Source organism: Nycticebus coucang, chromosome X (genome assembly GCF_027406575.1).
Source record: "Nycticebus coucang isolate mNycCou1 chromosome X, mNycCou1.pri, whole genome shotgun sequence".
NCBI lineage: Eukaryota > Metazoa > Chordata > Mammalia > Primates > Lorisidae > Nycticebus > Nycticebus coucang.
In genome coordinates this window covers 78,283,427-78,308,509 of record NC_069804.1, presented here as the reverse complement: position 1 = coordinate 78,308,509, position 25,083 = coordinate 78,283,427, and the positions used below count along the sequence as shown (strand labels likewise).

At 49.5% G+C, this 25,083-nt stretch overlaps 1 protein-coding gene and 1 pseudogene across 6 annotated transcripts in view; one reads left to right on the top strand and one right to left on the bottom strand.

The window, feature by feature from the left end:
• DLG3 (discs large MAGUK scaffold protein 3) overlaps positions 1-12,094 on the bottom strand; it is a 69,968-nt gene extending 57,874 nt beyond the window's left edge. For 2 of the 6 annotated variants that reach the window (XM_053579937.1, XM_053579938.1), the window contains exons 1-10: positions 12,025-12,094; positions 10,542-11,353; positions 7,249-7,299; positions 6,730-6,854; positions 6,352-6,521; positions 5,929-6,065; positions 5,443-5,587; positions 4,678-4,837; positions 2,666-2,822; positions 1,840-1,942 (exon numbers count right to left, since the gene is read on the bottom strand). In XM_053579937.1, the coding sequence (XP_053435912.1) occupies positions 1,840-1,942; positions 2,666-2,822; positions 4,678-4,837; positions 5,443-5,587; positions 5,929-6,065; positions 6,352-6,521; positions 6,730-6,854; positions 7,249-7,299; positions 10,542-10,898 (1,405 nt within the window). In that variant the 5' untranslated portion in view covers positions 10,899-11,353; positions 12,025-12,094. Of the gene's footprint in view, positions 1-929; positions 1,088-1,839; positions 1,943-2,665; positions 2,823-3,957; positions 4,467-4,677; positions 4,838-5,442; positions 5,588-5,928; positions 6,066-6,351; positions 6,522-6,729; positions 6,855-7,248; positions 7,300-10,541; positions 11,354-12,024 lie in introns of those variants that run through there. The other 4 variants (XM_053579935.1, XM_053579936.1, XM_053579939.1 and 1 more) reach the window with 3 other exon arrangements.
• A 1,625-nt stretch (positions 12,095-13,719) lies between these two features.
• On the top strand, positions 13,720-14,727 carry LOC128576861 (peptidyl-prolyl cis-trans isomerase A-like; annotated as a pseudogene).
• Positions 14,728-25,083: the final 10,356 nt, after the last annotated feature.

Here is a 25,083-nt window from a genome sequence, read left to right as displayed (position 1 = left end):
AACAAATATATTTACAAAATATTCTCTACGTATTGATATATAAATATAAAACATAAAAATATAAAATACGAGTTTGTTCATTTTTCTATATATGGTGAACTTTAGGACACCCTGTAGTTAACTCCCTACACTTCCATCCACCATCAAAAAAGCCTCGGGCAAAAGGTGGCAGGCCCTCTCTTCTTTCCCTACGGGCTCCTGAAGCACGGAACAAGCACAGGGGAAGGACTCAGGCGACTCCCCTCAACTTGACTACAGGGCTGCCAGTCTCTCCGCTTCTCATTGCGAAACAAGAGCACCTGCCAGGGAGAGGCCCGTTCCTCCACCTCAGTAACTGGCCCACAGGGCCTCGGTGTCCAAGGAGATCCGGCAGGCGCAGCAGCCCTTGGGGACAAAGGCCGCCTTACAAAGGGGAAGGGGAAGAAAAAAAAAGCCGGGAATAGCATGAGAACCTTAGAAACAAAAGGGAGAGGGGCAGGAGAATACCAAACCAATCTCGAGTGTTCCCAGGGGTAGCCAGGTTGGGTGGAGAAATAAGTGTGGGGGAAGGGGAAGATTTAGGAAACTCCTTGGAGGAAATGGATTAGAGAGCTGCTGGGGGGCGCAGCAGGCAACAGGAAGGGGGCTGCAGGCAGGACTGAGGCTCTGGGGCGAGAAGGGAAGACATTTCGCGGGTGGGGAAAGGTGATGGCAAAGAAGTAAAGGCCAGACAGGGTCCAGTGGCCGGAGAGCTGGCGCTCCGCCCCGCGCGGCGCTCCGAGGGGCCCTCATGAGGGACTCAGAAGGAGGCTGAGGACACGCAGCGAAGGCATTCGGGGGAGAGGGCTGAGCTGGGTGTGCAGTGTTGGAAAAGAAGGCTGAGAACAGAACCGTAGAGAGGCTAGGAGGGGACTGAGGGGGGGGCATGACCCCCGTCCGCCCCACCTCACCTGGGGCCCGGTCGGAGTCCAGGTCTAGTGCTGAGATACCGCCAGCTCAGGACTGTCCCTTCGTCCTGCGCGGAAGACCACGGACACAAAGCCGAGCGCGCGGGAGGAGGGAAAAGGGAGGAGAGAAGAGGGGGGGAGGAGGAGACGCCTGAAGCGCGTGAGGGGGGAAAGGAGGGGCGCCCGACCCCCTCCGCCAGGGTCAGGGGCGGAGCATGCGGGTGGAGGCCGCGCTCGACTGGCCAATGGGTACCCTGCCGGCCGGCAGGCTAGGGCGCGCCTCTCCGCAGCTCACCTCAGCACCTGGGCCGCGGTTGGCCACAGCCAATCAAATGTCATTTGCATAGCTAGCCCCGCCCATTCGCTCCAGCCAGGGGAATGCTCAATAAGAATACAAAGGCCTGGGGTAGGAGGGCTGGGTAATCCCGCGATTCACTACCCACAGAACATAGTATCACTTTTCAGTGCGTTTTATGACTCTTTCACGTTCATATTGACGAGGGGAGGAAAGTAGGGTGGTCATAGAAGTTTGACCCATGACCTCTTAAGAGGTGGAATCTTTTCTGTCTGAGGTCCTTCTAACCAAGAGTTGTTCTTTTTCCCTGTCTTCACCTCTCAGCCCTCTGCCCCCTCCCCTTTTTCCCGCCGCCCTAATTTCTGCGCTTCTTCTCGTAGGCTGCTGCCCACTACTGGTCTTTTGTTGCACTGCAGCCCTGATCAGTAAGCTAGGAGCACAGCCTGGACTGATGCTTCCTAGACACCAAGACAAACCCCCATCCGGAAGGAAAAGGAACCAGGAAGAGGTTACTGCCCTAGGGTAGAAGGAAACTGAATAAGTGGCTTTGTTACCTACAGTGGCAAAAGCCACTACAAATTCCTCCACATCATCACTTCTCACCTTCCCTTCTCTCACCTTCAGGTCTGTACTGGGCCACAATGGTGACTGACTGGCCAGCCCGTTTGAGAGCAGCTGCAGCCTGTTCATGAGTTGCATTCCTCAGGTTCACTCCATTCACCTGTCCAGAGACAGAAGCTGTGAGGCACTCCAGAAGGAGAATCCTCAGTCTTAGCAGTTAGGTGAGGGAGGGATATAGGCAGCCCATCCCTAAGCATTCAGATGTCTTTCCCAGTAGTCCATCCTTGTCCCTAAAACAAGACCTAAAAGATACATCTCTGGTATAATAATTATCTTCACAGAGGGCCAGGTGCTGTGACTCACACCTGTAATCCTAGCACTTGGGAGGCCAAGGCAGGTGGATTGCCTGAGTTCATGAGTTCGAGACCAGCCTGAGCCAGAGGGAGACCCCTCCGTCTCTAAAAAATAGCCAGGCATTGTGGTGGGAACCTGTAGTCCCAGCTACTCGGTAGGCTGAGGCAAGAGAATCGCTTTAGCCCAAGAATTTGAGGTTGCTGTGAGCTGTGATGCCACAGCATTCTACCCAAGGCGATAAAGTGAGACTCTGTCCCCCACCCCCAAAAAACAACAAACAAACAAAAATCTTCATAGAGGTCAAATGCCAATTAAGGTTAAGATCCAAGAGACATTCATTTTCTCCTCAAGGGTAAGTCTGGTCTTGATCCCTATCCCTCACTAAGTATGCCTATTTTAAAAATGTAAGTTTTCTCCAGTTCTTAGCTCTTCCCTCATCCAAAGCATTCCTTGGAGGAAGCAATGTCTCCCCTCTTCTCTTTCAGACTGGCATAACTCCCATCCTCCCACTGTGCCTTTGTCTCCTCACCGATAAGATCCGGTCTCCTCTCCGAAGCTCCCCACTCAGGTCAGCTGGGCCTCCTGCCAGGATGAAGGAGACAAAAATGCCTTCCCCATCCTCTCCTCCTACAATGTTGAAGCCAAGGCCTGTGGATCCCTTGTGCAGAATGATCTTTCGAGGCTCTCTGGTGGGAAAGAAGTGAAGGAGTCAGGTCAAGGTAGATATGAACTGTTGTCCCTGTGAAAGCTAGCCTGGAACAAGAGCCACACTGGCTGTAGGGAGTAAGGACTTAGGTCCCTATGTATGATACCCTGTTTCTCCCTTTGTCTCCTGAAACCTGCTTGGCTGCTATTTTCTGTCAGGTGCCAAGTTTCAGTTCCTCTTCCCTCCCTTCTTCCTGAAGACTTAGAGTCAGCTTCTCAGTGGACAGTCCCTTCTCTTCCTAGGTCAAAAAACTCTTACCCTCAACTCTAGAGACAAAATCTCAGAGCCCACTCACTGGTTCTTTTCCTTCCTAGATTCTCCTATCCTACCAATCAGTGTTATGGACTCTGGACCACAAGAAAAGGAACCAGTCAGGGGCAGTGGAATCACCCTGGGGTTGATTGCACTCATCACCCACACAAGATGTGCATACTTACTTTACACATGCTACTCTGCAGTCTCAAAATTCCCACCCACCAACTATGACCCCTCCTACCTTTCTCAACAACATATTTAGTCAGTAGTTACCACTATGTACCCCTGCCAGGTGATGTGGAGACAGAGATAAAGAAATCCTAGATCTGTGAGGTGACTAGCACCTGTAGTCCCAGCTACTGGTGAGGTTGAGGTGCGAGGATCGCTAGAGGCCAGGAATTGAAGACCAGACTGTGTGATATAGTGGGACCCCATCAGAAAGAAAAGAAAGAAACGAAGGAAGGGAGGGAAAGGAGAGGAGAGGAGAGGGGAGGGGAAGGGAGGGGAGGGGAGGAGAGGAAATATCCCAGGACCCCAAAAGGAGCTTAGGAGCCAGACTGAAGAGAGGACACAAGCACGTGAAAAACCTGAGTGAAACTAACCATATCTAAGGAACCCCTCTGTAAATAGTCACAGTGTTATCAGGTGACAGCAAATAGCTGCACATGTATGGATATTCATACAATCAGACTCCCAGCACACTCTCCTCACCCATCACCCACTCCCTTCACTTGTAATAAGCATCTGTCATTGGAGGGGGTCCCCGGCCCCAAGCAAGACTCCTTTTTTGCTCCCAGTCTCAGGGGTGAGACTCCTTCCCCAGTCTCAGATGCTCTTTCTCCATAGGCTCGCACTCCTACCTGGCATCCCCTCCGGGCCGCAGAGAGCGGAGTGGCCAGGCCCACCTTTGTGAAGCCCTCCTCCAGGCAGAAGCCGAGGCCGATCCAAAGCCCAAGGCCAAGCTGGAACCTGAGAACTTGCGGGCCCTCTCCATGGCTCCTCTGGCTCTCCCCCGTCCGCCAACCCTTCCGACTCCACTGCAGCCTGCCCAGCAGCCTACCAAGCCCCACCCCACAAACCTGTCCCCCGGAACCCCAGCCGGCCCGACCCGTTTCACTGCCGGCCGGCGCAGCCGCCGCTGCCAGTGGGGCGGGACTGTTTCCCGCAAGGCCTCCGAGCAGGTCAGCCTCTCAGAGTCCAGCCAACTCTACCACCCGGACTGCTTTCTTCTTTGATTTGAAATGGTTGCAGCGGAGGGGGCTGCTACTATCTCAGGACAGGCAACTCGCAGCCCCCTAAACGCCCCACTCCACCCTTCATCCGCACTTCTGGATGGGAGCCACTGATTCAGCACTCCCCCTGATGGTAGAACTTGTCCTTACAGCCACCTCTGTCCCTCTCCAGAGCCCCAAGGGCTGAGAGAAGGACCCAGACCCCAGGAGTGATGAAGGACCCAGACCCCAGGAGTGATGAAGGCCTTATCCTCTTTTCCACACTATAAGGAAGCCTGTGGCCTTCTAGAAACGGATTCCTCTTCTTCCCCATCCCTCGTTATACTGAATGGGGGGTGAAGGTCTTACCTGGTAAAATCCTCTTCAGCCAGCATGTGCCTGGGGATAGGAGAGTAGCGGGTGGAGGGAACCTGAGGAGGAGCAGGGTAGCTGACCTTGCTCTCCACAGCCCCAAGATAACCCAGGCTAGAGTTATGGCTTATGTGGTTGTCAGCCAAGGCAGTGAAAGCTGGAATCAAGAAAAGGAGAGAAAAGTTCAGAGACTGGTACAGACAGGTACCCTATCTCAACCCCCTCTGAGGACTTTCCCCCACACCCCACTTCAGGTGCAAAAGAGACCAAGGAATGCTCATTCCCAAGGCAGCTCCTCCTCACTCCATCCACACCCACACCCAGGGTTCCTCCTCCGCAGTCCCTTTCTAAAACCTAGGCTCACTCCTGTGAGTCTTAGAAAGAGCTGAAGTCAAGGCAGTCTACAAAGAAAGGCATGACTGGAGGTGTGACTAATAATAATCCCTCACATCTCTATAGCCTAATAGTTTTCCAAGAGCTTTCTCGACCATGATCTCATTTGATCTGTGCAACAGCAGGCCTACAAGGAAGCCAGCACATATATCATTAGCTCTCTTTTTCCCAAAGAGGATACTAAAGAGAGGTGAAAGGGACTTTTCTAAGGGCACCCAGCTCTAAGGGACAGAACTGAGATCTGGACTCAGTTATTCTGAGCACTATCCTCTGTGCTTGCTCCTTCTTAACAAGGGGTATGAAGTTCTTCCCCTCCAGAAACCAATCGACAGGACTTTAGGACAGGGACAGGGGCTGATGGGTACGTACTGCTGGCGTAGTCAGGGGGAGCATACATGTCGTTGAGGTGGAGGCTGCCTGGCTTAGCCACCTTCAGATAGACCATATCAGATGTGTTCTTCAGTGAGGCCACAGCTTCCTCATGCCTCACATCCTGCAGATTGGTGTTGTTCACCTAGAAGTAAAGAAGCCTCAGGTTAGGACTTGAGAGAAGGGAAGGCCTCTCCAGGGATCCATGAGGGGGTACCATTTCAGTGAAATTCAAAAGCATGCTAGCAGAGATCAAGGCACAGTGCTGTGAGGAGCAGAGACAGGAGGTAGGGGTAGGGCAAGTGAAGGGACCTGAGCCATGGCAAGAACTAGGGCTTTGATATCTGGGTAAACACAACTCCAGATGATACTCTTGAAATTCCCCATTATGCCTTGTCCCTAAGTGAGGTTCAGGTGGAGTGAGAGGATGCTGGAGCTCCTCCTTCCCACCCTACCATTTGGGTATCCCTGTGAAGTCTGTCTCACCGCCAGCAGCCGGTCCCCAATCTGTAGGCGTCCATCCTTCTGAGCAGCACCCCCCTCAATGATCTTGGTGATATAGATGCTGTTGTCTCCTGGGATGTGCTGGTTGCCAATGCCCCCAGCAATGCTGAAACCCAGGCCTGGGTAGGAGCCAGCAGGGAGTGGGAGAGGGCCACAAGGAAAGGTTAGAGCGTTTTCAATACCAAATCCAATCCTCCAACCCCATGCAACCCACTGGTGCCACAGGAGCTTCCCCAAGGGATCCCAAACACTAGGCTGCCACCCGCGAGGTCAGTAAGGGTCAAGAAAGAAGGCGTGAGTTGGAACAGGGGGAGTAAGGCAAGGAGTAAGGCCATTCCCTATGGGGCCAGCTAGGACCTGGGGCCAGGGACTCTGGCCAGAGCACAGGAACCAGAAGGGCCGCACCTTTGGGCCCTTTGAGCAGATTGACCTCCATGATGGTCTCAGGTGGGGGCTGTCGCCTCCGCACCACCAACCGCACCACAGGGCCTGCCTCCTTCAGCGCCTCCACTGCCCGGCTGTGCACCACCTCCGACACGTCCACCTCGTTCACTCGTAACACACAGTCATTCACCCTGCAGGGGAAGCCCAAGAGGCATGACACTGTGCCACCATCCCTCCACCCACTCTCCCAATTTCTCACCCTCCTGTCTCCTCCCTCATCATCCCTCCTCTACTCTTTCCCCTCTCAGATCTAATGGAAAGGTCATCTGCTAGGCCAGCCCTCTACCCCATCTCCATCCTCCCCATGCCACCCATAACCCTATTTCCAGGCCATCTCACCCCAGCCTCCCATCCATGGCAGCTGCTCCACCAGGGATGATCTTGGTAATAAAGATGCCAGGGTCATCGGGGACATGGGGATTGTCAATGCCACCTGCAATACTGAAGCCTAGGCCAGAGTTGCCCTACAGAAAGGGGTGGAAGGACACAGTCTGTTCACTCTGAGGGCACAAAGGAGGGTTCTGGGCACCCCATCTCCCTCAAAGTACCAGACCAACTTCTCCAGACCTCAGAATCGGCCATGGCAGGCCGGGCCACGTTTCTCAGAAACCTGGCAGTTTCCCAATCTATGCCAACAATTCTGGCAGGGAGGCCTCAGCAAACCCATCCCTTCCACAATTCCCCAGGCCTCAGTGAGCAAGGTCAATTAATATTTGTTAGTGGGCTGATTGATTGATGCAGTGAAGTTGCCTCTGAGGGCTGCTGTTTCCCCATTCTCTCAATCCAGGTCCCTCCATGTGTTTTGCAAGGCTCCAACCCTCTCCACCCCTTTCATCCCTTCCCCACTGGTAGACTCACTCGCTCAAGTACTATCTCCTCATATTTGAACATTCCATCGCTGCCATTCACCTAGGGAAAGACACAAGCAGTTCCCTCAATACCTCTTGGCCTCTCAGGTATCTACCCCCTAGTCAATCTGCCTCCTCACTCACTCCACAAAGTAGGAGAGCCCAAGTACACTCCAGGGCACCTCTTGGCCACAGATGGAGACAGGTTGACCCCAAGGAGGCCACTCCCTTCCTCTTGCTTCCAACCAACTCAGGCTAAACTCAGTTGCTTAGTTAGCGCACATTGTCTGAGACTGACCCACCAGTGGTACGCCCACACCAAGAGGCTGGGCTTCAGGGCCTCAGGGTTCACTAGAAGGGGTTCAGGAATAGCCTAAGGGAGATGGCAGAAATGAAGCATGGCAGGTAAACCATGCCATACCCAGCATCCATAGTGGGTACCCAAAGGCCTAGATAGGAAAGCCCTCCCCTTATGAACCACAGCTCTCCCCAACTTGGGGATCACAGAATCCCACCATGTTAGTGCTAGAAGGACAGCAGACATCATCTTGTCCCACTCCACTCATGTGACAAGTAGCAACACTGAGGCCCAGAGAGAACATGGAGTACACTGGGGGTTAGTGGAAGAAAAAGGACTAGAATCTGGATCTCTAAGTGCTCTTTTGATTACAGCAAACTATCAAGGCCACTGATGTTTTGGTCACTTAACCTCTTCTGCCATCAGAGCTCATGGGAAAAAGCAAAGTTGCACTCTTCAGAATACCTTCTTCTGTGGTTCCAGGAACCCGATTCCTTGCATAGGCAGAAGGAGGAAAAGTCCTAACTCATTTTCTACAAAGGGACTTTTGATCCTGAACCCTTTGTGTTTCCAAGCAGAAAGGGCCATGGAGGGATCTGGTCAGGAATCAGAGGCAAAGCCAGGAGTGGGACAGGAGCAGGGTAGATGAGGGTAAAGTTGATGACCCACAGACTGATTGACAGCAGAGTCTATTGTCTTTAACACACAATAGCCATAGGAGAATAGGGAAGGGAAGGAGCCAGAAACACAGGATTGGTTTGATCAACCCACAGAGGTGGCCTCCCAGACAGGACATAGTTGTGTCAAGTGAAAATGTGATTTTGCACCTGCACCCTTGTTCTCACTGTCATCACCAAGAATGGAGGAGCCCTCTTGTCTCTCTCCTCAGGTATCCTGGCACTTCTCTAGCTATCTTGGCCCTTTCCTGACCCCTGCCCTCCTCCTCAGAAGAAGAAAGCTGGAAAACAAGGGTGGGGGCTTCTCCACATGCCCTTCTCTGCTTCCCCCATCCCATCTTCACCCCACACAGCTTTGGCTTCCAGAAGCAGAGATGGGGAGAGGGTTAGTTAGTCATGCTTCCACCATTTCTGTGTTTTGCCCCAGGACTTCCTGCCCTGCAGCCCTGGGAGCTGGTGGGAGGACTCCAGCTGTAGCCTCACCCTGGTTCCGGATCTCAGGAGGAAGAAGTGATGGTTCTTCAGAGCCCCAGAATCAATACAGCTGCCTTAAGTACCATGCAACAGACACACAGGCAAAAGGACACCCATGTGGCTCTTGTATGCATAGTGTACCATGTGAGCCCACATGTGACAAGCCATGCCTTAAGCCCAGCTCAGGTGGTACCCAGAGGTAGCCCCTACCCTACTTCTACTCAAGAATCTTGCTCCTAGGGCCAGAGGCCATCCAGGGATCAGCCCTGGCAAAGAAACCCCAGCTAACTGGCTCAATTCTGGGATTGGAACTGGTCTCCCAGTTAGGCAGGACAGGCAGAAGAAGGTATTTACAAGGGAAGGGCCCCAGGACAAAGGAACAAGGAGAGATAGCACTCAGTGGAGAGGACAAAGGGCCACAGCAAGGGACAAGAGAAGCAGTAAGTGTGAACAGACAGAAAGCCAAAACAGAAGACTCCTCTCCCCAGGAAGTCCCCACCTTTGCCTCTGAGTGAGAGCATATCTGATCCCCAGAGGAGGATAGAGGCAGCCAGAATGGTCACCAGCTTGGGACAGTCAGCACCTGCCCTCAACAGCAAACCCTCCTTGTCCTCTATCCCCACCCTGGGAGCTGCAGAGTCAGATATCCAGACAGGCCCTCCGTTTTGTATGCCAGGGACCTGGCTCTGCCGGCCCAGCCTCCATTTTGCTGCTTCTCCCACAGATGCTCCTTCCATTTTCTAAGCTGGCAGTTTAGACTAGGAGTGGAAGCCGGAGTTGTGCCCGGCACCCAGAGGCTCCCAAGCTGTGCCAAGTCAGGGCTGGGGGGCTAAGCTTTCTCACATCTGGGGGTACCTAAGAGGGACATGCCTTACTGGGTAAAGTCCCTGCACCAGGGCAGCTGTCCCTTGCCTGGCTCCAGGCACCATGCCTGCTCTGAAGCAAGGAAGCTTCCTTGCTTCAATCTCCCCCACACCCCCACCTCAGCATACACACTTCAGAACTGCTTGGACAAAAGAGTCTGTCCTTCTCAGCAGCCTCTCAGCCTTGCTTGGGATGTGTCTCTTGCTCCTCCACCCCCGCCTGTCAAGCGCCTCTCACCAAGGATACCACACACATACACACACACACACACACAAGCACATGCGTGCACTCTTGCAGCCACATGCTCACACACATACACATGTAGCCACATACACAAACACAACGATCCCTGCAACCTTATCTACAGAGACACCTTCACATTCAGAGACACATCCCCACATGTCCATGTGCACATTCACACACAAAGGGACTGGGATGGAGAGGGACTCATGGCATCGAGGGAGGAAGCTCGGTGAGCCAGGCACATGGACTCCTCTACACAGATTTACAGGAGTTCCATTGCCTTCCTCCACACACACATACATACACACACATGTCCCCCCCTACGCAGAGCACCATGCCCCCTCCTCCTCTCCTGTGGAGACACATACCACACACAGCCCCCGCAGAACCTCCCGCCCCCTGCCAGACACAGAAACATTACCAAACCCCCACACTGAGACAAACCCAATTCCCCGACACAGGAGACACAGGAAAATGTGCCCTTCCGCCATACCTTCACCCCCTGACACATACAGCTCTTTCTAATTCCCTCCAAATGGAGACCCCCCAAATAGACACACACAAGGAACCACACATTTCCAACCACCTCTGTTTGCCCAGATGCAGTGCTAGAGCTCAGGGTCCACCAGTTCGGAGTCCCAGCAGCCCCTGCTGCATCCCAGGCCTCTAGGGCCCCACTCTCCAGCCCTCTGAGGTTGCCCCACCACTGCCCCCACCCCCACCCCCACCACCCCTGCTGGTCCATACCTGCTCATACCAGTCCCGGTTGGTACAGGTGCACTCAGGCCACCAGCTAGGGCCGCTGCCGTTGAGTTTGGGGGTGCTCTTGCCTGGGACTGGCTTAGGGGCCACTGGCCCCACATCCCGGCCTGTGGGGATGAGCTTGGCCTTGGTGCGAGGGGTGGGGGTGGCCCCCGCCTGCGAGGGCAAGGTCTGCGAGCTGTAGCCCCCATAACCTGTGCTGGCCCCATTGCCCCCACCTGGCCCGTAGGGGTCGGGCACCTGCCAGTCCCCGTAACCTGGAGGCTCGAGACGCCGCAGGGCGGCCAGGCGAGTCACCTCATAGCACTCGGGGCACTTACAGCAGTGCTGGTGCTTGTGCATGGCACTGCCCCCCGCAGCTCGGACCCCCCAGCCCACGCCGGTTTCCACGCCGCCGCTACCACTGCCACCGCCGCTGCCGGCTTCCCGGGCACACTCACACTGCTCGGACCAGGAAGGGGGGGGTACTCGTGGGGGCGCCCGGGCGGAGCGGGGCCTGGGGCCAGGCGGGCGTCCCGGGGCCTCTGCCCCAACGCCGCCCCGCACCCATGGCTCCCCCTCCAGCACTGGCGGCTCCGTGTCGCCCGTCGTGACTCCTGGGCCAAGGCCCAGGGGCAAAGAAGACGCGCGAGCCCAGGGAGAGGGTGGGTGCTGCGAGGACCGCTTCTGCTCTGGTCCCCAGGATGGATCTGAGTGGAGTCAAGAGCATCTCTCCCTGGCTCTCTTCTCAGTTGATTCCAGCCAATCAGCGCACAGAGTCAGGCAGCGGCAGCGTCAGGAATGCTAAACAGCAGCTCCTTAAAGGAACAGAGGCAGTGGCACCCTTAGGCTCAGCCCCAACCCCGCGGATCTCTGGGGTATCACCGACCCTAGGGTGAAGGCAGAGGACTTGGGCCACAGGAGAGCTCAGGCACCAGATCTCATCATGCCCTATATTTCCAATTCCAGCCTATCCTCCCCCAATTCCACCCCACCCCACTTCCAAGAGGGAGTTGCAGGGAGATGCTCAATGGGTCCCCAGGCTTGCTCTGAGTTAGGGCCTCCAGAAGTAAAGACAAGGAAGCAGAACAGACCAAGGGGATGTTGGAGCAGAATGGTGGGAGGGAGGTGCTCTTTCTTACAAGGGATCAAGGAAGAAGGAAGCATATTGGGCTCACTCTCCTGTCAATGCCATCTCCACAGGACTATTGCTCTCTCAGCCTTTAGGCCCTGAAATTACTATGACCTCACTCTTGACCTTCTACCATTACTAGTGAGGGACTCGACCCTTAGAACAGGGGTTAGCAAGAAGCCATAAGTCTTTGTCCGCGCCCCCAGCCCCTATATTCTTGACTCCACCTTTGCGTGATTATGTTGGGTAGAAAGGAGTTCCAGGATGCCAAAAGTAAAAGGAGTCCAGGATGGGCAGAGAGGTAAGAAGAGATCTGAAGTGAGAAAAAACATTCTGTGGAGTAGAACTTGGGAATACCTGTCCAAGGACATCTTCTTACTCTCTCCCAGCTCAGTTTGTGGGGGGATGAAGGATGACATGCCAGAAAGACTATCTTTTTGTTGCTCTTGTTTCATCTTTAGCTACCAATTTTTGAGTCTTTACAAAGTCCTAAGTGCTTTACATGCAAAACAAAAACAAACAAACAAAACAAAAACCTTAGTAGGGTGATATTATTATCTTAGTTTTATCAGTGACCAATTGAGACTCAGAGATGTTAACACAGCTAGGTAACATAGCCAGAAGTGACATTAACGAGGATACAAATCCTGGCCATTTGATGCTCTGAACCACTTTAGTATAATAGGTCTATTCTAAGTTCTCCTGCAGAACTTAGAACTCAGTTCAATTCAATAAATGTTCATTGAGCACCTATTCTGTGTGAGACCTTGACCTAGGTACTATGGATACAGACATTAAGCCTTAATTCAACAAATATTCATGGAACACTTGATATGTGCCAGACACTGTTCTAGGACTTTGGGGTTATAGCAGTAAACTCACCAAAACAGAACAAATAAAACAAATTCCTGCCCTTGAGGAGCTTATATAGAAGACACAGCACAATAGGACCAGACAAGGTGGCTCATGAGTCTGATCCCAGTGTTTTGGGAGTCTAAAATAGGAAGATTGTTTTTTTGGGAGTCCCAAGTGGGAGGATCACTTGAGGCCAGGTGTTTGAGGCTGCAGTGAACTATGATTGTTCCACTATACTGTAGCTTGGACAACAAAGTGAGATCCTGTCTCCAAAAAAAAAAAAATCACAATAAATAAATGAATTATATAGTACAATAAGTCCTTATTGAATATTGTTAGCATGACTTAAAGCAAAATGACATATAACAAAATCAATTTTTCCATAGGCTAATTCATACAAACAAGAGCTAAGTTCCTATGAATTATTTCTGGTCACAAAAAAAAAATCACTAAATTTCTGAATAAAGACCCCAAATACTTCTAATATTAAACATTGAAATATGAGCTATACATACACTTAAGAAAGATTAATAAAAACAAGTAAAACATTATTTACCCAATTTTTGCTGAATCAGAGTCATAGTGGTGTGATGGTAAGGTAAATAAAATCAAGGAATAAATGTTTGCGAAGTGAAAATTGTAAGGAGCACCTCCTATCACTACATAGTTCAAAAGCAAACCAAAGATATGACAGTCTTGCTCAGGGTTTATCATTTATTGTTGTGCACGTGTATGATTATCAGCTACTTTACAATTTTTATTTCACAATAATTTGTATTTACTTATTCATAAATTTTCCAACTTGCTTATTTTATTTCAGGAAATGGGTGGCCAGAGCCTATCCTGGTGGCAGAAGGCAGAAGGCAGGAACCAATCCTGGACAGAATGTCATTCTATCACGGGGCACAGTCATGCCCACCCATACTCATTTATACTGGGACCATTTAGACTTGTCAATTCATCTAATATGTAAATTTTGGGGATGTGGGAGGAAACTAGAGTACCTGGAGAAAAACCATACAAAGGTGGGGAGAACATGCAAACTCCACACAGAGAGTGGCACCAACCAGGAACTATTTTACTCAACGTTATTAACAAAATGTTGTTGAACAAAACATTATTTGGGGACCCGCTATTTATATGTATGTGGCCCACTTTGCAGACATTGCCCCTTCCCATAGTTGCCTGCTACCAACCATGGTCAACCCCACCGTGTTGTTTGATATTCCTGATGGCAAACCCTTGGGCTGCACCTCCTCTGACCACCTGGAAACCAAGAAATGACTGCTCATCTAATCCATAAACTATGTTAACAGATGGAAGCTGTTTGCAGGGAAAGTTTCAAAGACAGCAGAAAACTTTCATGCCCTGAGCACTAGAGAAAAAGGATCTGGTTATAAGGGTTCCTACTTGTCTTTTCTTTTCCTTTTCCTTTTCCTTTCCTTTACTTTCCTCTCCTTTCCTCTCTCTTTCTTTATTTCTTTCCTTCTTTATTCCTCATTTTTGTTGTTGTTGTTGTTGTTGTTGATACCAAGTCTCACTCTGTCACTCTGGGTAGAGTGCTGTGGCGTAATAGCTCACAGCAACCTCAAACTCTTGAGCTCGAGCTATGCTCTTGCCTCAGCTTCCCAAGTAGCTGGGACTATAGGCACCCTCCACAGCACCTGGCTAGTTTTTCTATTTTTAGTAGAAACAGGATCTTGCTCTTGCTCAAAGATCAAGCAATCCACTCCCCTCAACCTCCCAGAATGCTAAGATAACAGACGTAAGCCACCACACCTAGCCAAGAGTTCCTACTTTTTTTTTTTTTTGCAGTTTCTGGCCAGGGCTGGGTTTGAACCCATCACCTCTGGCATATGGGGCCAGCGCCCTACTCCTTTGAGCCACGGGAGCCGCCCAAAGAGTTCCTACTTTAACAGAATTATTCCAGAGTTTATGTGCCAGGGTGGTGACTTCACACACTATAATGGCACTGGTGGAAAGTCTATTTACAGGGAGAAATTTGATGATGAGAACATCATCCTGAAGCATACAGGTCCTGGCATCTTGTCGATGGCAAATGTTGAGCCCAACACAAACAGTCCCCAGTCTTTCATTTGCACTGCCAAGACTGAGTGCAAGCATGTGGTCTTTGGCAAGGTGAAAGAGGGCATGAGTTATGGAATCCATGAAGCACTATGTTTTATCTTAACATCCCTTCTGTAGCTCAGGAGAGCATCGCTCTAACCCCTATTTGCTTGCAATATCCTGAATGCTTTGTGTTCTTGCTGCAGTTGTTTTCCACATTTGCCTTATTCCCTTCCATGTCTAGTTCGATTGCAGAGTTAAGTTTATGATTATGAAATAAAAAATAAATAATAAAAAATATATATGTGGTGATAAGTGCTGTGAACAAAAGAAAAAGTAGAGCACAGTAAGATGGATTTGGAATGGTAGGTGAGGACACCAAGATACTTTTTCCTTAAGTTTTTTTACCCCACTTTTTAATTTTCTTTTTTTTTTTTTTTGTAGAGACAGAGTTTCACTTTATGGCCCTTGGTAGAGTGCCATGGCATCACACAGCTCACAGCAACCTCCAACTCCTGGGCTTAAGCGATTCTCCTGCCTCAGCCTCCCTAGTAGTTGGGACTACAGGCGCCCGACACAACACCTGGCTATTTTTTTATTTGTTGCAGTCCGTCCGGGGCCGAGTTTGAACCTGCCACCCTTGGTATATGGGGCTGGCGCCTTACCGACGGAGCCACAGGTGCCGCCCCACTTTTTAATTTTCAAATGAAGATTTTCAAACATACAGAAAAACTGAAAGAATTTTACAGTGAACCCCAGTTACCCACCACTTAGGATTCTCATTAACGTTTTACTATACTTGCTTTATCACATATCTATCCTCCATATATCCTCTCCAACGTTTTTAAAAATGAAAATTTACAAACAGAAAAATGTTAGAAGAATAACACAATGAACACCGCTGCATGTATTCCTTATTAAGTCAATAATTGGTAATGTTTTGTAATATTTGTTCTATTTATCCCTTTTATGAATCATTTGATTGTAACTTTCGTTCTTATGCTTACTTCTAAATACTTTAGCATGCATCTCTTGGGAATAAAGACATTCTCCCACATAACCACAATATTATTGACATCTAAGGAAAGTAACAATAATTTCATATCAACTAATATCATCTAATGTCCAGTCTATATTCAAAGTTTATCAAATTTGCCTTCTATATTTTTAAAAATTAGAATACAATCAAGGTTATCACATTGCATTTAAGTCTTCAGGCATTTTTAATCTAGAACAGCCCCAATCTTTTTAAAAATTTTGTTTTATTTTGAAATAATTATAGATTTACAGGAAGTTTCTTTTTTTTTTCTTTTTTGTGGAGACAGAGTTTCACTTTATGGCCCTGGGTAGAGTGCCGTGGCATCACACAGCTCACAGCAACCTCCAACTCCTGGGCTTAAGCAATTCTCTTGCCTCAGCCTCCTGAGCAGCTGGGACTACAGGCGCCCGCCACAACGCCCGGCTATTTTTTTGTTGCAGTTCGGCGGGGCTGGGTTTGAACCCGCCACCCTCGGTATATGGAGCCGGCACCTTACCGACTGAGCCACAGGTGCCGCCCCTTTTTTTTTTTAATATTCTTTTTGTGTGTGTATGTGTGTGTGTGTGTGTGTGTGTGTGTGTGGTTTTTGGCCAGGGTTGGGTTTGAACCCACCACCTCTAGCATATGGGACCGGCACTCTACCCCTTTGAGCCACAGGTGCTGCCCGATTTACAGAAAGTTTCATACATAGTACAGAGAGAGCCTGTGTGCCTTTCACCCAGTTTTCCCCAATGATTACATCTTACATAATTATAGTACAATATGTAAACCAGGAAATTGACATTGATACAACATGTATATAGTTCTATGCCACTTTACCATAGGTGGAGATTCCTGTAACCACCACCACAATCAAGGTATATCATCAAAAAGAACTACTGGTGTCATTTAAAAAAAAAAGAAAACCCAGGATCTCACTTTGTTGCTTGGGCAAGAGTGCAGTGTTATTATCATAACTCACTGCAACCTCAAATTCCTGGCATCAAGCAATCGTCTCCCTTGGCCTCCCAGTCTGCTAGAATTATAGGTGTGAGCCACCACATCTGGCCTGATATCATCATTTTACTAGGTTGAGGAAAGAGTAGAAACCTTACTTCCTTTAAGAGCCATTTTTAGTACAGTTACCTTAAGTATTTCCTCAATTTATGTACATTGAGATCTATATCAGACAATGCTATACTTATTACTTCAACCATTGAACATAATTTAGACAACTGAAGAAGAGAAAGAAAGTCTATTGTATTTTTTCATATTTTTGCTCATTCTGTTCATTCTTCCTTGCTGACATTCCAAAAATTTTTTCTATCATTACCTTTCTGGTTGCTTTGTTTGTTTGTTTTGAGACAGAGTCTCATTCTGTCGCTCTGGGTAGCATGCCATGGTGTCATAGCTTACAGCAACCTCAAACTCCCAGGCTCAAGCAATCCTCTTGCCTCAACCACCTGAGTAGCTGGATGATCCTGAAATCCTGAGTTCAGGCAATCCACCAGCCTCAGCCTCCCGGAGTGCTAGGATTATACTGTGCTCAGCCCTCCTTTCTGAGAACTTCCTTTAGACATTCTTTTGAAGTGGGTCTGCTGGAGACAAATTCTCTTACATTTCCCTTGTCTGAAAATGTCTTAATTCCCCTTACTTCTGAAGGATATTCTCAGCAGAAACACGTATAAGCATTCAGGGTTGACAGTTCTTTTTTTCTTTTGAGACAGAGTCTCACTCTGTGCCCTGGGTAGAGTGCTGTGGCATCCCAGCTCACAGCAACCTCAAACTCTTGGGCTCAAGCGATTCTCTTGCCTCAGCCTCCTGGGTAGCTGGGAGTATAGGCACCCACCATGACCCACAGCTAGTTTTTCTATTTTTTTAGTAGAGACAGAATCTTGCTCTTGCTCAGGCTGGTCTCCAACTCATGAACTCAGGTAATCCACCCACCTTGGCCTACCAGAGTGCTAGGATTACAGGTGTGAACCACTGTGCCTGGTCTATTGATTATTTTTTGTTCAAGTTGAAGGTCTCATGATTTTTTTTTTTTTTTAAGAGATGGGCTCTTGCTATCTTGCTCAGGCTGACCTCCAATTCCTTGGCCCAAGCAATCCTCCTGCCTTATCTTCCCATGCCACCATGCCCAGCTTAGATGATAAACGATTTTTATTGCATCCTGAGAATTTTGGGATATTATGTTATGAGACTGAATTTTATTTAAATATTTTGTTTTGGGTATTCTTCTTCTGACACCATTGACATCAGAGGAAGGGGCCACTGCCTGGTTACTGCTGGGTAGGGGTTAGAGTTTCCTCCTTGGCCTCAGGTGATATGTGAAGTGCAAGCTCCTCCTTACTGCTGGGCGGAGGTGGAAGTTCCCACTCCCTACTAGGCCTCTGATGGTGTTTCCCTGGCTGGGAGAGACTAAGTGCCTCTTTACTATTCCCCAGGTGGCTTCCATTGACACCACATCAGGAGGTAGAAGAGAATTTGGGGAGGGGAGAAGAAAGAGGGAAGCAACATTACCAATGATGAGTTGTGGTGAAAGTCCTGACTCTTCATTAGGCCTCCTCAGACACTCTAACACCACCCAACAGGGGGTGGGGTAAGGTGAAGTCTTGTTACCCTGCAGGGATGGAAGTTCAGGCTCTCGGTCTTTTTTTTTTTGCAGTTTTTGGCCGGGGCTGGGTTTGAACACACCACCTCTGGCATATGGGACTGGCGCCCTACTCCGTTGAGCCACAGACGCTGCCCACAGCAACCTCAAAATCTTGGGTTCAAGCAATTCTCTTGCCTCAGAGTCCTGAGTAGCTGGGACTACAGGTGCCCCCCACAACACCCAGCAATTTTTTAGAGATGGGGTCTCTTTGCTGAGGCTGGTCTTGAATTCCTGAACTCAAGTGATCCACCCACCTCAGTTCCCCAGAGTGCTAGGATTACAGGCATGAACCACCATGCCTTGGCTCTCAGTCTTCTCTGACACCACCTCAGTGAATATAGAGGAGCCTGGCCGGAGTGAAAATCTAGCTTCTTCTTGGCCTTTCCTGGCTTGAATGGAATTATAGTTTTTTCGGTGGTGTTGGCTGCAGTGGAGTGGTTATTGTCCAAGAGTTTTCTGTCTGGCTAAGCTGTCCCTTTCTTGGTCTCTTGCCTAGAGAGAACAGGTTTTCACTAGGACTTTGTCTATGCCTATTGACATTTCTAGGTTGATGGCCTTCTCCAGCACCTGGGATTTATGAGGCAATAAAAAACCCCAAGGAACTTACCACCATAACTTCAGGTCTCTGGAGTTCCTAGTTCAGTTTGCTCTTTTCTCCTTTCAGAGTCTTCTCTTGTTTTATATATGATGCCCAGAGTTTTAACTGTACTTAGTGTGAGGAATAGGGAGAAGTATGTCTATTCCAACGGGGTCCAGAATTGGAAGAAGCCCATTATTTTTTAATTAGTTAAGTATATTGACTTTTTGAAGAGTATAAGTCAGTTTTTCTTACAGAATATCTTAAAATCTGGATTTCTCTGTCTTTTCCCTCTGGTGTCATTTATCTTGTTCCTGGATAGTCTCCCCCCATCCATAGTTTAAGGCACCTACACTGCCATCTGAAAATATTAAATAAACAATTTATAAGTTTTAAATTGCATGTCATTCTGTGTAGTGTAATGAAATCTCATGCCATCCTACTCCATTCTACCTGGCCTGTGCATCATCTCCTTGTCCAGTATATCCATGCTATGCCCACTACCTATTAGTCACTTATAGCCATCTTGGTTGTCAGATTGAAACAACATGGTATGTATAGGGTTCGGTACTATCTATAGTTTCAGGCATCCACTGGAGATCTTGGATAAGGGGGGACTACTGTACCCTGTATTTACTATAGACTATTAATTAGAATAGAGACAATCTTTTTTTTTTTTTTTTTTTGAGACAGAGCGAAGCTGTTGCTCTGGGTAGAGTGCCATGGCATCACAGCTCACAGCAACCTCCAACTCCTGAGCTCAAGCAATTCTCCTGCCTCCACCTCCCAAGTAGCTGGGATTATAGGCACCCGCCACAACGGCCGGGTATTTTTTGGTTGCAGCCGTTATTGTTGTTTGGCGGGCCCAGGCTGGATTCGAACCCACCAGCTCAGGTATATGTGGCTGGCACCTTAGCCGCTTGAGCCACAGACGCCGAGCCGAGGTAATCTTAATAGGTTAGTCAGAGAAGGCTTCACTGAGAAGCTAGCATTTGAGCAAAGACTTGAGGGAGGTGAAGAAGTGAGCCACCCAGAAAAGTGAGCCTAGCAAGGGCAAAGGTCCTAAGTACACCTGGCTTGTTCAAAGAACAGCAATCAGGACCAACTGGCTGGAACAGTGTGAGGGAGTAAGGGAGTTCTAGGAGATTTACTAGTGGACCAGACTGAGTTGGATCTTGTGGAAAATTATAAAGATTTTAGCTTTATTCTCAGAGAGATGGGGAACCATTGGAGGGTTTTGTGCCGAGAACTGACATGATGTGACTTGGGTTTAGTAGGATTAGTCTGATTTCTTTATGGAAATAGGCTGCAGAAGACAAGGGTGGAAGCAGTGAGAATAGTCAGGATGCTACAGAAGTGATCCAGCTGAATGGTAATTGTGTTTTGGACAAGGGTGGTAGCACTGCAGGTGATGAGAAATGGTTGGATTCTGGGTTATTTTGAAGGGAGAGCCAACAGGATTTGCTGACAGATTGCGAAAGAAATGTGGTTTCAGGATTTCTTGCCAGATCAACTGGAAAGGTGAAATTGCCACTGACTGAGATGATGATAGCTTTAGGAGGAGAGATTTTGAGGGAAAGGATCAGGTGTCCAGATTTGAACATGGGGAGTTTGAGATGTCTGTTAGATATCCAACTGGAGATGAACACAGGCCCTGCCACCAAGGTGCTCGAAGTTAGAAAATGGAAGCATGGAAGCAGATAATTACAATACCTGTGAAAACTTCTATTTCAAAGGTACGTACAGAAAAGCAAGTTATCAACTCTATTTAAGGGAGGGGACTTAAGACAATTTTCACAAAGGAGATGACATTTTTAGCTTGGTCTTAAAGGGTGACTAGGTGTTTATTAGGTAGAGAAAAGAGAAGTGTCTTGTTTTCTATATTCTTAGACCTTAGTCTAAGAGTGATTTCTCTTTTTTTTTTTTGAAACAAAGTCTCACCTTGTCACCCTTGGTATAGGGCCATGTCACAGTGCACTGCAACCTCAAACTCTTGGGTTCAAGTGAATCTCTTGTCTCAGCCTCCCAAGTAGTTGGGACTACAGGCGCCCGGCTATTTTCAGAGACGAGGTCTCACTCTGACCCAGGCTTGTCTTGAACCTGTGAGCTTAGGCAATCCACCTGCCTCAGCCTCCCAGAGTGCTGGGATTACAGGTGTGAGCCACCGTGCCTGGCAACACAGTGATTTCTCCATCAGGCCCTACTCAGTCACTATTTTTGTGACCTTGGACGTTACTTAACTTCTCTGAGACTCAAGCGTTTGTTTGTTTGTTTGTTTTTTGAGACAGTCTCACTATTTTGCCCTTTGTAGAGTGCCGCGGGGTCACAGCTCACAACAACTTCAAACTCTTGGGGTTAAGAAATTCTCCTGCCTCAGCCTCCCAAGTAGCTGGGACTACAGGCGCCCGCCAAAAAGTCCAGCTATTTTTTGTTGAGTTGTCATTGCTGTTTAGCTGGCTGGGGCCGGTTTCAAACCCTCCAGCCTCGGTGTATGCGGCTGGTGCCATAACCACTGTGGATGCCGAGCCGAGACTCAGTTTTTTAATCTGTGAAATGGAAATAATCATAATGTTCTTGTGATTAAATGTAGAAGACTTAGCACACCATGTGGTACATAATGAGTTAGTGTTAATTAGTGTATGAATGAACAATGATGAATGAATGACTATCTTACTTAATGACCAAATCTAGGCTAGGCTGGTAACCCAGAAGCTTGAGTCTTTTGTATGCTCAGCACTTTTTGTCAATAGAGTGCTAGATTCCTTTCTACATCTGACCTGCTCTGTTTGAGGAATAAGTATTACTAAGCCTGGAATAAATGGAGAGGGCCCCAACTGGCCACACTGCCCTCCCCATATCCCATGCATTCCCCTTTTTCCCCATCCCCTTTGATTGGTTCCTTCCTCCTTTCCTCTCACTCTCCCTCCCTCCTTTTTTTCTTCTTTTTTTGAGACAGAGTCTCATTTTGTCGCCCTTAGTAGAGTGAGTGCTGTGGCATCACAGCAACCTCAAACTCTTGGGCTCAAGTGATTCTCTTGCCTCAGCCTCCCATATAGCTGGGACTATAGGTGCCCACCACAACGCCTGGCATTTTTAGAGATGGGGTCTCACTCTTGCTTAGACTGGTCTCCAACTCCTGAGCTCAGGCATACTACCTGCCTCGGCCTCCCAGAGTGCTAGGATTATAGGCGGAAGCCACCAGGCTGGGCCTTCAGATTAACAGTGAGCTTTTCCCCACTCCACAAGCTCTCTGACTAGACTGGGCTGACAAGCCTAGGAGGAGATCAGTCACATTGAGACGCTTTGACACTTAACAGGGAACCTCCTGCCAACTGCTACAGCTATGGCCTGAGGCCCCAGGGAGACAGGCGCCCCCTATGGGCAGAAAGCAGCTCCACACTGCAGGCGGCTTTGGTTGCTAGGCGACCAGGCAGCCTGTGCAAAGACTAAGACAATGGAGGACTTTGGGAAGGGATTTTCAAGGACAGACTATTTCTCTCTCCTTTCACTGCTTCTGCGCCCTTAGCAAGTAGATCTGGTCGGAGCGGTGCGGCTTGCTGCTGATAATATGGGCTCATCTTGAAAAGGGAGCTTCATTAGGTGATCCTGGTTTTTGAATGTGAAGAACAAATCACCCTGGCCTCAAATACGGTTTCATCTTAGGGCTGCAGACCTGGGTAGCGTAGGGCAGATGCTTCTGATTTGCAAGGGGAAAGGGGTATCCTTGTTGTGAGTGTGCATCCTTAGTCAATGGGAATTCTAGCAAATTGAGGGTGGGTGGGAATAATTTTGGTGATTAGTCCAGTATGGTATCAAGATTTCACCACCATTCCCAATGTATGCATTAGGAAACTCTTCTGTTAGCCCATTAAAATAAAAAGGACTCATGGGAATGACAGTATATAAAGGATCATTCATACCTTATTGGGGACAAGTTCCTCAGTGGCTTTCCTGAATTAGGTTTCCTTACAAAGAAGGGAGAGATCATGAGGTCTGTCCAGTGAGCAAGGATACAGAGCCCAACAAAATGGAAAGAAATAAAAAGAATGGGAGGATTTTAAAAATAGAATTTGGCAGCTTCCTAGAGCTATGTCTGGTTTGGGGATCCCAGGCTCTGTGCCTCCTCCATAAAGACCATGCTGAAGCAAGCACCTCATCCTTATGAGGACCTTTGGGGATCAGAAATCCACAACTTTCCCCCCCAACAACCTAGTATTCTGGCCCAGGAATAGTCTAAGAGATAAGTCTCCACTTGGGACTTAGCTCTTCTCTTTCAGCTAGTAAAACAGAAGCTTCAGTGTGGCAGAGCCCCCAACCATGGCAAGCTTAGGGAAGAGCTGTGCCCAGGAGTCCCCTAGTGGGCTTTCCCTCAAGAGTTCCAACGTAGCAATACCTGGTCGAGGTAACTGGCAGTCCAGCCACTGCCTCAGTTCACAATATCTCCATAGGGCATGATGGCAGGGGGAGGCTCCTTGCTCCCTGTGTTTCCAAACTGAACTGGGTCGGGGCTGAGTCTTCGCTCTATTAATAACCCCCTCGCCCAGCCTGCTAGCCCCAAACTCAGATGCTGGGAGCTGTGAGTCAGCAGCTAAAAATAACGGAGAACTAAACCCAAACCCCAATGAGCAGCTCCCCTTAGTCCTCTGCCCTCAAGTTTTTGTCAGTCTCAGTCTTCAGTCCGGGGCCCGCAGAGGTTAAGTGAGCTATAACTGTCCAGTCCTCCTGGGAAGAGAGTAAGGATTTGCAGTGGCAGGCTCAGGGCTGAGTACCCAAGGTTATGGGCTAGGAGCAAGGGGTTAGAGGCTTGGGCTGAGTGCTGGAATTCTGGTTGGGAGTCTGGACGCTGAAAGTTAGAGGACCGCAGCTGATAGCCAGGGAGCTGGAGGTTGGGGCTGCGGGGGAGGAGACACTAGGGGTCTTTGGAGCGAGGCTGGGAGGTGAGGAGAGGAGAGGCTGCGGGGGCTTCAAGGCTGGGCTACTGGAAAGGGACAGAAAAGTAAGGATGGGGGCAGGAGGCAGGTGCTGAAAGGGGAGAGCCTTGCAGTACCTGACAGGCTGAGGACCCCAGGGCTGAGGCCGGTAGTTGACCTGAGGCACAGGTTGGGGGAGGGATCAGGAACAAGGAGAAGTAATCGCAGCTTGAAAAGGTAGAGCGAAAGAGAGCTGCCCAGCACACAGAGACGTGGACCCCCAAGAAGACCAAGACCAGGGTAGCAGCCGTGGCGCTCGCTCCCAGTATGCCTCCAGCCTCCCAGTGCGGCGCACGTCGGCGTCCCCGCCCACCGCGCCAGCTGCAAGCCAGGTATGTCTGCGTGGATGGCTGTCAGATTATGTATGTGTGGGTGTGTACGTGAAGATGGCGGGGCCGCGAGAGCAGGCAAGGGGCGGTGTCCTGTAGAGGGGGCGGGAACACAAATTCAAACTCTCTTCCGTCAATCCTGAGACCGGAAACTGCCAGGGACGTACTGGGAATTGTAGTTCCTGCGGCTGCCCTGCAACCGAGACGTAGGGTCCTGTCCCGAGGTGCTAGTGCTGCATCAGGTCCGGGTCTGACAAGAGAGGAGGAATTAAGAACCGAACCTTCTGACCTCTCAAGTGCCTTAATTTGTCTTCCCTTTGTGTGGAGACACGAACCAAGGCGAATGTCGGTGCACATGTAGGGCCATACGTAGGGTCAACTATAAAGCCCCTTCTGTCCCTGTTTTTGCCTTAGCGTCCATGCCCGCCTTCTACTACTAGTTCAGCTCTGCACTAGCCACCTCAACTGCTTTCTTAGTCCAGGAACTCATGAACAGCGAACACACTGGGGAACTTGCTCTTCAAGGGGAAGGCTGGGCTGGAAACCAGACTCTGCCTGCAGTCCAGAGGAGCTAAAACGTGTGGAACTCGGACCGGACCCCCAGAGTCCGATGTCAAGGACATATCCCCAACAGATAGGGAAAACAGGTGGTTTTCAGCAAATACGTCATGGTAGCAACCGACCTGGCCCTCCTCTTGGGTCAGGTGACCACAAGATGGCGCTACAACGCAACCCTGCGCAGTTCACTTAGGCCATGGGGAACGCCCCCCAGTGGTGGCCACTCTCTAGCTTGTTTCTGGCAGTCCTTCATTGTTGGGGTGACTGCTCTCACCTCCAGCCCACAAATTTCCCCATGACGACCTCTGAATGTCGTGTCACATCCAATCCTAGATGTAAGGGGCACCCTCTTCCCCGCTCCAGCGCTGAAATGATTAGACTGTGAC